The 12,023-nt window shown below is 36.6% G+C and overlaps 1 protein-coding gene across 5 annotated transcripts in view; it reads right to left on the bottom strand.

The window, feature by feature from the left end:
* ABCC4 (ATP binding cassette subfamily C member 4 (PEL blood group)) overlaps nt 1-12,023 on the bottom strand; it is a 199,117-nt gene that overhangs the window by 136,471 nt on the left and 50,623 nt on the right. For all 5 annotated transcript variants that reach the window (XM_088136451.1, XM_088136452.1, XM_088136453.1 and 2 more), the window contains 5 exons: nt 10,764-10,868; nt 7,984-8,073; nt 5,403-5,594; nt 4,126-4,220; nt 1,368-1,454 (listed from right to left, as the gene is read on the bottom strand). In XM_088136451.1, coding sequence (XP_087992577.1) covers nt 1,368-1,454; nt 4,126-4,220; nt 5,403-5,594; nt 7,984-8,073; nt 10,764-10,868 — 569 coding nt within the window. The remainder of the gene's footprint in view (nt 1-1,367; nt 1,455-4,125; nt 4,221-5,402; nt 5,595-7,983; nt 8,074-10,763; nt 10,869-12,023) is intronic.

Below are 12,023 nucleotides of genomic sequence, written 5' to 3'. Positions count from 1 at the left end.
GCTGCCAGTGCAGCACAAAAATAAATTCATTTCTAAGCTTAAGCAGCAGCAGTTTGACATCATTAGACTGAAAAGTTAAAATTAATTTAAGTCTATGCTAAATAGAAAACCCACTGTTTGCCTCTGTTTTACTTTATTTATTAAGCATCCTGGTCTTCAGGATGATATAGCCCACATTCCCAGAAGAAAAGCAAGATAGGAATTAACTTGTAAATAGTTTGCTTATGCCATCACACATACTGTTTGCCACATGTAGGTTCTGCTATCTGAAAAGCTGGATCAGTATTAAGAAAAGAGTCTTAATAATTAATTAATTAATTCCTGATTCTTTTAAATAAAACATAAAAGGAATTATATTTATCAGATTCTGCATGAGGTCATGGCTTGAACAACTATGCCTCATTATTTAAACAATTTAACCTGTTCAATTGAATTTGAATTATTTAAAATCCAAACATGCCTTTTAGGGTATTACCTAAAGACCATCACTATGGTCTTCTTGTAGCTGATTTCCAGAGCTTAATTGGCCAATAATTGGCCAAAGCTCGCAGTGCCCTTCTAAGGCGAATCAGAGTCTGGGAAAGTAACACTTCGCCATCCGGATAGATGAGATTGAATATTTCTAAACCAGCTTTATCATAGGCAAGAATACTCATTATCTTACACTTAAGGAGAAAAAACAGTATATAAGGAGAGGATGAAGTACTGTAAAGAAGCATTAAGAAAAACTACAATTTCAAGAAAAAAATCACCATTAATCAATATCACAAAACATCGCCATAAAATCCCCATGTTTTTTCAGGGCACATGGAAAACAACAATAATCTACCATCAATCAAGAGATCAGACAAGAGTGGAAGTTATCCACTGCTATCTTAGGAATGTTTCCTTTCTCTCACACACAAACAAAAAGAATGAATGCCTACAACGGGCAAATGTATGTAAATATATATTCTTGATTAGCTAATTGCTTTAGCTACCATTTATGGTTAATCAATTACTACAGGGTAAGGTTTTAGTGAGTTCAGTGGCAGTTCCAAGTAAACATAAGATTGCACTCTTTAACTGAGAAATACAATTCTTAACTCAAAAATATTACTTCTCAACAAAAACATCACTTTACAATCAGGTCAACTGTTGTTCTTATGACAGAAAAACTGAATCCCCTCCCCTCCAATATTTTTGAAACATTCACATAAACAATTCTGATTTTCTATCATTAAAATGAGGTAGGAGCAATCACTTATTCAACAGGCCACAAAACCGATTGAGGTCTTCAAATGTTTCAAGTTAACTTGTTTGCATGTCCAAATTAAGAAAGGAAGAGAAATGTAAATGTGTAAAAAGGCACTGGGAAAGTTACATACTTTTCAAACAAATGCCTGCTAACTTCTGCATCCACTGCACTTAATGGATCATCCAGAAGATAAATGTCTGCATCCTGATACACAGCTCTAAAAACAGACAAGGAAGGAACAATGAGGTTGCTTCTAAAACAAGTGTACATTTCTAGCAGCAAGGCCTCGCCGATACAGAGAAAGGAGGGTGATCTCAAATCTCTTCTTCCAGAAGTCATCTGACTCTTATACCACCTCTGCTCCACTTTCTTGCCCTGGTGCAGCTATTGGGTAGTTACTGCTGCCCCCACCTATCTTTGAGGGAGATGCCTTACCTGGCGTCCTCCCCTTTAACTGTGATGTGTGTGAGAAGGAGGAATCCCACAACCAAGGGCCTTATGTGTGAGCAAGAGAAAGATTATAAAACAGAAATAAATTCGATAATGCCATTTCCTGGCCCTTGTAACTTTGAGATGTTAGATGAGTAGCTTGTTAACATTTAAAATCAACCTTATTAAAAATAAGAAAGAAAATGTCAATCTTCCATTTTAACTTTAGATGGTTGCATGAAAAAACAAGTAAGGATAGATAAAATAAGAAATACAGCACCAATAACATCCTGAGCAGCATTCTAAAATAACCTCCCATAAAGAGCTATCAAGAGCATTCCCCTGGGACAGATCCAAGGTGGGTGGGATTTAGTTGATCAGAGACAACTGTTGTAATAAGTAAGTAAAGCAAATCAAAGGTCTCATCACATGTTCTTGGTTCAAAATGGTACCTCTCTCCAGCAAACAATTCTGGGCTTGCTCTGACCAGGTATTCTCTGACTCCTATAAAGCACATCCTTACATTAGAACCTTAGGAGCAATTTTGTCCTTAGTTTCTTTTCTCCTTTTCCCTGAGGTAATTATTGACTGAAAGAGATTTGTCTATCTCAACTCTTCCTGAGTTCTTTGTCAGATGATCTCTAAGGTTTCCAGGAGCTCTTCCTTTCATTTCCCCAGAGCTCCCTCTTTCTCTCTTAAGGCCTTGATTTATCAGAAAAGAGATATCTTTCTGTATAATGCATCAAAGCATGCATCCTCTGTCCCTTTGTATGATGTGGATTCAAACCCAGGTGAATGACTGTGGATTCTCTGCCTGGGACACAGCTGTCAATCATGTGGTTGCCAGGTGGCATCAAAAGAGGCTTTATGAGACGCTTCTCACCTTCTTTCTTGAAGGCTTTCTAACAGAGTGGCACAGAGCAGTACTATATGGCCATCTCCAAATCATAATTTGCAAATCAGGATGTCAGCCTCTACAATGTGTATTCCTTTGTATTTCTATTTCATACCACAGTATTTATTAGGGAGCAGTCCACATACTGTTCTGATAAATCATGAAGTGATAGTGGGACTTGAAGATCTGCTCACCAAAAAGAATTCTCTTTGCCTTAGAAGAGTTGAGAAAGGAAAGGGAAAGAGAGAGAACATTGTTTCTCTCACAATTTGGTCTGGCCAGTTAAAAGGAAGACAAGTTTTTGAAAAAGAAGATCAGATAGAAGATCTGATCAGTCTGAAACTTAATCCATATAATTACAGCTGTATCTGCTTTAAATGATTTTGGTGAGCTACATCTACAGTAAACTCTGGATGTAGATGTAAACTCCCAGGTAAACTCTGCGGGAGCAGAAATGAGTATATTAACTTTCGTCCTTCAGCCTCCCTGTTCTCAAGACCCTCTACCAGGAGATGATAACTGTCAGAAGTCAGAGACTCACACTTAAAAAAATATGGAGAGAGCCTCCATAAGTAAGGAGATATCTCTTCTGCAGAAAAATGCTTTCCATATGTAGCTATGGCTCATGTATAGAGCATGCAAGCATGGAGAATCCCTGAACAGGCAGAATGGTAGCAAGTAGGCATCCTTTGATCTGAGAATTTGCTTTATACATCTTTCTTCTGTAAATCATTGTTATTGTGTTATTATTAATAAAGTAAGCCTTATTAGTTTTTGTAATTAAAGACATGAGGGCCATACTGCAAATTTGGGAATGATGGTAGGAAATCTAGATACATATATTTCCCTTTCTATCTAAACACCAGAAAGCCTCCTCAGTCAGAGACAGTGGTAGATGTCACAGGGAGATTGATCATTCTGGAGAAGAGTGTCACAGTCATGTGACACTGCGCTTTATGACTGCATCATTTAGCAATGGAAATTCCGGTGGTCCCAATTACCACTGTTAAACAAGGACTAGTAATGCACTTGGGTTAGAAGCTGAACCCAGAAAAAAAGTGCCTTCTAGTTAAAAGGGTGGAATAACTGCCACCCATCACCCACTGTGAAACATCTGTATTGGCTATCAGTTTCCATTTCAAAGTCCTATAAACACCCAACATCTAATCACCTGGAACATCATCTCTTTCACCTTGAAGATCATCTTTTTCACAAAGCCCACCACAGCATTTGCTATCATGTGTGGAGAGCATGGGGGAATGGGACTGCATAGTATTTACCTTGCTGGCTTTTTGAAAGACATGTTAAAATGTCTCTTTTTGTGAAAGTCATTAAATCAGTGATACACACTATTGTTTGCTGTTAGGACTTCAATCTCAACAGTTTGATTTCTGTCATGTATTAGTTTGTATTGCAGTATTGATATACTTTTAAACCTTTATACATGATCTTGAAATGTACATAATTTAGATTTTTGTTTCACAAAATAGAGTAGTAATTCATTTGGCTTTTAACTGATATCTGTAGGTTAAAGATGGCCTCATAAAATTCAAGTCCTATTTACCTAGCAAGATTAATCCTGGCTTTCTGTCCACCACTCAAGGTAGCTCCTCTGTCCCCAATCATTGTTAGGTCTCCATCTTCCAGATGCTCAATATCCTAATAAAAACAGAGCATTATTCAAATAAAAATGTTTGCATTTGTCATTTTACTGGACTTGAAAACAATCCTAAATATTACAGCTAGAACCAAAACAATCACACATATGTTAAAAAGGAGACGTTATTAATCAGAATTGTTTTATAAGACTTTCACTCTTCCAAGAAATGCGCTTATACAGAGTATAAACCACTACAAATTAAATCTGAATTTTAGGAAATGAGGAGTGTTTTTATACTGCCATACAAGATTAGAAAAAGAGACCAACTGCATTTTTAAAAAATGTGTTTTGCAAAAGCTTTTAAATTGTTTTTCATCCATCTTGAGGCTGACAGCAGCAGCATCAAATGCCATGTACTGGATATGGTGTATAATATTTTTCAAGCTGCCAAACAAAATTATCTGTCTTTTGGCAAATTTGTTTTAATGTCCTAGATCACACCTGCCAAATCAAAGACAAAGTTGAAATGTTCTGAAGGACTTTCTCTCAAATACAATGCCAGCTTAAGAAACCAATGCCATTATTGCATTATTTAGAAACAATATATCCACTGCAATTTCTATCTTAACTTTTGCAAGTAAGGAATGTGAAAGATCTTCTAACCTGCATTATTTTCTCCTAGGATTACTTCTATGCCTTTTAAATGGGAAATGGATAAATCTTGAAATATTACAGCAGGATATACAACTCCAACCCACAAAATTATTACTGAATTCAAATGTTTAATATGGCAATAGGGAAAAAACTAGTACATACATATATAGGGTATGAATCATTACTACATTTCATTAAATTTAATTAAAATTAAATTAAATCAAGTCAACTTTCATGATGTCCTCTGTTCAGCCCCTTTAGGAGTGTTGCCCTGATCTCTCATTTAAAATTAAGTGGGATCTCATCCCACAAAGGCCCTGTGTGCATAATTATTTATGGATCTAGCCAATTTAAATTACAGTTAAACATGGAGTTATTTTGCATAATGTCCTATATTTCAATGGCATTTTATCAATTCTTAAATATTATTTTATTTTGGATGTTGGGCTTGCTTTTGGGAATCCAAGGGCAACGAGGCTTCCATGGGAACCCTGTAGTTTTCCATGCAATAATGCTTTGCCAGTTTTTATTGTCACAGAATGAAAAACAAGATGTTCAACTCAAAATGTATTTAAATATGAACTTACTTTTTTAAGAGCACAGGCTCTTAGAACCTTCTCATATTTTTCTTTCCGATATTCCTTTCCAAAGAGTATGTTATTTCTTACTGTGCCAGAAAATACCCAGGGTTGCTGAGAAACATAAGCTATCTTTCCTTGAATATCTATAAAACCTTTGGTTGTAGACAGTTCACCCAGGACAGCACTCAAGAGTGAAGACTGGAAGCATTGGTGGGGAAGAAAAAAAAGTCAAAATTGTAAATAATGACATGCACAACACACTTAAGTCTTTCAATTCTTTTTACACATAAGTACAACTTATTTGTATAACCATCACTAAAGGTTCCCTTGGTTTTCTCTTTCTGTCATATTATGGACCTTTGTGCTTTCTCTGTCCATGTCTGTAATAGCTACAATTAGGATTAATCATAGTTAATACTAATTACTATGTCTTCCTAATTGGAGTTGGCTAATTGTTTTACTTGCAGCCAAGAGATAAGTCAGCGAACTAATCAGTCAGCTAACTCAATCTGGTATTTTATGCCAGAATGGGCTTTGGGATGAAATAAAGAGGGATATTGATTCATGAATAGTGAAAACCATTTGATAACAAAGCAGCCCTAACACAGGCAGATATTTGTTACAGTAAAAGTTACAAAAGCAAGAAACTTTAAAAAACTGCCTTATAGCTGCTTTTTAGCTACACTGATATGGCTCATTTATTGGATGCCACAAGTAAAATTAACTAGTATATAGTGGGAATTTTAAAAAGCTTAAGGAAATGGAGCTGAATCTAGAATGTATCAAACAATTCATTACATCTCTCCATACCTTTCTATCCTTGTAAACCATCCTTGATTCTCCTATGTCCTTACACTGCTTCAAGAATATTTTGTTCATTAAATTTTTCAATTCTGTCTTTTTGAGGAGCTCATTAACTTCATCCAACCACAACTTTGTTGGTCTTCCCCTTCTTCCCGACCCATGTACTCTTCCTTCATATATTCAGTTCAATTCATTATTTCTATTTGATATGACCAAACTATTTCAACATACATGTACCAGTCCTTCACTTTTGTATTCAGTCAGGACATGCATTCATCACCCATTCATTTTTTATCTTATTTATTTGTTTATTTGTTTATTATTTAATGTATAGGCACCCAACTCCCAGTTGACTCTGGGCAGCTTACAACTAAACTTTTTTTCAACAAAGGATACGACAGTCCAGAAAAGCAAAATACAAAAACCAAAATAAGTAAAACCAAAAAATAAAATAAAAGCATAACAAAACAAAACAAAAAACTAAAAGGGGCTCCAAAGTCATCCTATCCCCAAGGCCTAGGAGGACAACCAGATGTTCAATGATTTCCAGAATGAAATAATGGTGGAGCCACATGATTCTTGATCCTATCTCTTGATCCTATTCTTGATCCTCTCTTTTCTTATATTACCACACACATACACACACACATTTTCACTCTGCTGAATTTACCTTTATGTTTCTTCTGCCACTCAGTTCTCACTTTCTTATAACTAAGAGGGCAGAAGCACACTATTATACACAGTGATTTTCACTTCTTTTAACAAACATTCATTGCTTGCAACAGAACACACATTACTATTTTGTGAGTTTTGTATTCTAGTATCTTTCTCTTCTTTTCTTTTATTCTAGACTCATATTTTCCCAAGATCTACCCCAGACACTGCAAAAAAGGGTATGTCCCACATTCAGAATCTCCAATCACCACATATTCTTCACCAATTATCTCATGCTTTCATTATGAACAATAAGATCCATAATGCTTTTTGGTTCATAATTAATAATAATAGTAATTTATTAAATGTATATGCTGCCCAACTCCCAGTGACTCTGAGAGGTTTAGGGATTGTAAAAACATTTAAAAACAAGAAAACAACACATAAAAAGAAACAAAGGTAGCAGAGATAGCAAACCCAGATGGGAACAAAGAAAAAGAAGAAAAGGCGGCTTCGATCACACTCACCAAAGGCCTGGGCAAAGATTCATACCTATTCGTTGTATATTTATGAAAAGACTGATGGTTAAATCATATTCAGTCTCCTGCATGCATTCCTTAACTCAGTTCCACAAGATAAGGCTAGCTTCAGTCAGATCTATTACATTCTTTCCCTTTCTATTTGTTGCATACACATACACATGCCTGTTTTTTCCTTCTCTTATTTCTTGTATTAATTCATGTTCTTTACCATTTATTTCCCTTCATTCCAAGTTGCAATCTTCCCTCACCAGATGGGCCCATAGACTTTGACTTCCACATCCCATCCTGGCTTTGCTCATCTGAGGCTTTCACATAATGCTTTTTAGCAAGACAGATACGACATAAACTAGCCTTAACCCCACCCACATTACCTGTTAATGGGAAAGTCAGTATTGGTCAGTACTGACCACTATGCCACGAGCGCAAACAAAGCTCAGTGTTACCTCATCACACTCAAACTATTCTGTACAAGCGTGGATTTCAACAGATAGAAACCCAGAGTGTGATCTGGGGCAAAATGTCTGTTTTCACATGCTTCAGAATTAACCTTTGAGGGACAACATAACAATAAAAAGATCAAGACTTACCTTTCCTGCTGCCACAGGGCCAATCACAGTTAGCAATTCTCCTGATCTGACAGTAAATGAAATGTTTTGAAGTGTTGCCATTTCCATTGTCTATTCATTTGGGAAGAAATGCATATGGTTTTATTATTTATGCATTTATTTATTTGCTTTCATTAACTGAATACAAACAAACAAAACAATACACAAATTTATGAAGAAAAAATAAAACTGAAGAAAATTAAACAAAAATATGTTCATCGACTTTATTCATTGTTCTGTGTCTTCAACTCAGTCTTGACTCCTGGTAAGTGCCTGGACAAGTCCCTGAAGTTTTCTTGGCAAAGTTTTTTAGAAGTGGTTTGCCATTGCTTCCTTCCTAGGGCTGAGAGAAAGTGACTGGCCCAAAGTCACCTAGCTGGCTTTGTGCCCAAGGCAGAACTAGAACTCACGGTCTCCCAGTTTTTAGCCTGGGAGTAATAACCCTAACTATTACACCAAACTGGCTCTCCTCCTTCTCAAGGCCACAACTATATTTCTCTATACCTTTCCGATTACAAAAAAGTGTCACTTGGCGATTACTGAGCATAGATACCCATGCTTCTTGAGGCCAGAAGAAACCCACGGCCAGTGTTTCTTGCTGCAGAGCAGAAAAGAATGGCCTTTGGGCTGATGATTTGCCTCAGTAAGGCTCTCACAGTGTCAATATGAGAAAAAGATTCAAAATGCCATTTCTTAAAATCATTGTAATAGTTACAGTAATTATTTTAAATCTATTATATTTTGATCCCAAGACATTTAATATGACAATAATTAAATGTCTAATGTATAAATATCCTAGAAGGGCCCAAGAAAGAGAATTTCTGTGGATGGGAAATCATCCACAATTTGGTACTAGCCAATAGATGCGCAAAATGGTACAATTCAAAATTTGGAAAACTGAATTTCCCTTTTTGAATAGGCAACTGCATATTTTTAAAATATATATTTTAAACTAAAGATTGCCACAAAAATTTATAACATTATTACATTTTTGAAAATGTTTTGCAGATACATGTATAGGAATTCCACGCAAAATTTGTAACATTCTAAAAAATACATCCCCAAGTGTAAGGCTTCTATCGAGATCCCAAGATCTCATATTTCATTCACATTTAAAGTGATTATCTGTGAAATATCACATGGAATAAAAAATGCAAGATAGTATATACATTCAGGATAAATATGAAACTGATAATTGCTTATAAAATTAATGGATTTTACTTATTTACAGTATAGCTAATTCATACCTAATTCATAAAGTAAAATCATAATTAGAAATACCTCTTAAATTTTAGACCACCATTGCACAAATAAAACAACCCCAAACAAAAGTTAGAAATAGTATCCATTTTAATCAGACCAGAAAACAAAGTAAGGAGCAAGAAATCAGCATGAGAAATCATTATTCATGTTCAGAAATAAAAAATTGCCAATATTCTCTTTCAACTTTCTCATCCTCTTTTATTTGATCCAGGTACCTTTAATGCTACTAAACATTAAACATGATTGGATTTAAAATGATAATCAAGTTTCCAGTAAAGGTAGGATTAAACATAACGCAATGTTTCCAGTCCTGCAGTACTGCTCCACCATGACTGCAAACAGAAATAGCAGGGTATTTGCCTTCTTAAACATTATGCTTTAATCTCCACAAGGTGGCACAAATAGCTCATTTTATTCCTTCTTGTGACTTCTCATGACTTGAACTTTCTGGTTATATAATCAACCTTTCCCTTCACTCTGACCATGTATTGACTTCACTAGAAGCATTCCAGGTTCAGCCAACTACAATGTAACTTACATATAATTATGCAATCCAGAACATGGTTGCTAAACAGAAAAAGAAAACACTAGCAATATAGTACATGCTTTGGAAAGAGATACCCATTGAAAAAGGTAATTGGGAGCCCCAGGAGTCTTAAAAGGATCATCTGAATGAATCTCAATATGCAAGACACCTGCCAATTCCATGACTTGATGCTGAGCAATAAATGTTTGGTGCTAGTGAGGGCGGACTTGTTTCAGTTTATCTTGACTCCACAAAAGAAAGTCTGTTCATTGTCCCATGACATCAAAAAAATGCACCACCTCTTTTTAGGTCTTTCAAAACAACTTCACAGAAGTCATTCCATCTGATGAATTTATATCCCAGTAGTAACTGGATTATGTTTCCTTGGCAAATGATAGGAACTATGCCAAGTGAACATACTGCTCCTACTTCATTAGGCTGCAGACATAGTGAAGTCACAGCCCAGAAGGGCTATAAATTTTCCAGTAAAGAGAACGGATATCATCATGCTTAACCAAAACATTTATATAGCATTTTCTATTGTTCCACTGTCCTTCACTGCACTTATACAGAGCAGGATAATATTATGAGTTTCATTCTGGGGGGTAGCACAAGAGTGGGTGGGAAGGAGCTAAAATAAGTGGTTTATGAAAAGCCAACTAGTAAGTTTGTGGCTAAGATTTCAAACTGAGGTCCTGCCAGATGTCACTGTTGTTCCTACAGCTCATATTGATTTCTGAAAGCCACATATTTCATTGCATTACTGAGTAATGTGTTTTATCTGAAAATGGGGAAGTGTTTGAGAAAGGGAGAAAAGTACTTTTATTTTAAAAACAACGTGACAGGGGAAACAACTGCTGCTTGTCCAGGAGTATCCATCACCACCCCCAAATTTTGGATCCTTTAGTTGGGGTGGCAAAAGTTAATGGATACGCTTGGATTCTATATTGCCATTTAGAATAAAGGTTATTACCTTGTCCCAGGAGCAAGTCAAATCTTGCACATTAAGGAAAGGATTTTCACTGTTATTTTTGAGCTGTGGACTGAGCTGAGAAATTTCATCAAGGATTAGAAAGTTCTGCATCAGGGGGAGGAAAAAGAATTAAGATTGTATAAATACAAAACAGAAAAGACTAATTTATTTTTTGCTGATATTTTTTCAGAAATACTTCCACACAATCAAAGGCTTTCAATATATTCAAAGAGTATACAGATAGGGAAAGTAAATTAATTTTACAAAAAATATTATCTATATACTACTAAAACTCTCATTGTGGTTATCTGTTTGTCTGTTTGTACCCTCAAGTTAGCCCAAACTGTGCATTATACTGCAACAATTTTTGAATCAAAGTACTTAAAATGCGCTAACTTAAAAAATTTGTAAAAAATCCGAGACCCATTACTCCTGTGGAATTGAAATTTCCATGATGTTGAGACCAGTTTTATTTATTTATTTATTTATATTTATTTATATTTATTTATTTATTTAACTTGTCCCCGCCCATCTCCCCACAATGGGGGACTCTGGGCAGCTTACAACACACTAAAAACATAAATACAATTAAAAGTTATAAAAACCAAGCATTAAAAAATAAAAAAGCTAAAAAATCCAAGAGGCCGATGGGGGCCACACCAGGCCGCTAAGGGGCCAGCCAACCCCATTTCTGATATCCTCCCTCCCCGCGCCAGGCCAGATGGCAGAGCCAGGTCTTCAAATCCCTCTGAAAGGCCCGGAGTGAGGGGGCCTGTCTCACCTCTGGGGGCAAGATGTTCCAGAAGGCAGGAGCCACAGCAGAGAAGGCCCACCTTCTGGATCCCGCTAAACGAAGTTCTTTTACTGCGGGGATCCGAAGCATGCCCTCTCTGTGAGATCGGGTGGGACGGGTTGAGATCATGGGGGCGAGGCGGTCCTTCAGGTAGCCTGGCCCCGTGCCATGTTGGGCTTTAAAGGTGATAACCAACACCTTGAATTGGACCCGGAAGCAAACCGGTACCCAATGCAGCTCACGGAGCAAAGGTGTTATATGGGTCCTTCTTCGGGCCCCAAAAATTGCTCGTGCGGCCACATTCTGGACCAGCTGGAGCTTCCAGATATTCTTCAAGGGTAGCCCCATGTAGAGCACATTGCAGTAGTCTATCTGGGAGATAACAAGGGCATGAGTGACTGTTCGTAGGGCATCCCAATCCAGGAAAGGGCGTAACTGGTGGACAACCCGAAGCTGTGCAAAAGCCC

This window comes from Python bivittatus, unplaced genomic scaffold (genome assembly GCF_059951505.1).
Source record: "Python bivittatus isolate LINGU-HERP-01145 unplaced genomic scaffold, Pbiv_v1 ctg000060_np1212, whole genome shotgun sequence".
NCBI lineage: Eukaryota > Metazoa > Chordata > Lepidosauria > Squamata > Pythonidae > Python > Python bivittatus.
This window is presented reverse-complemented; position numbering and strand designations above follow the sequence as displayed.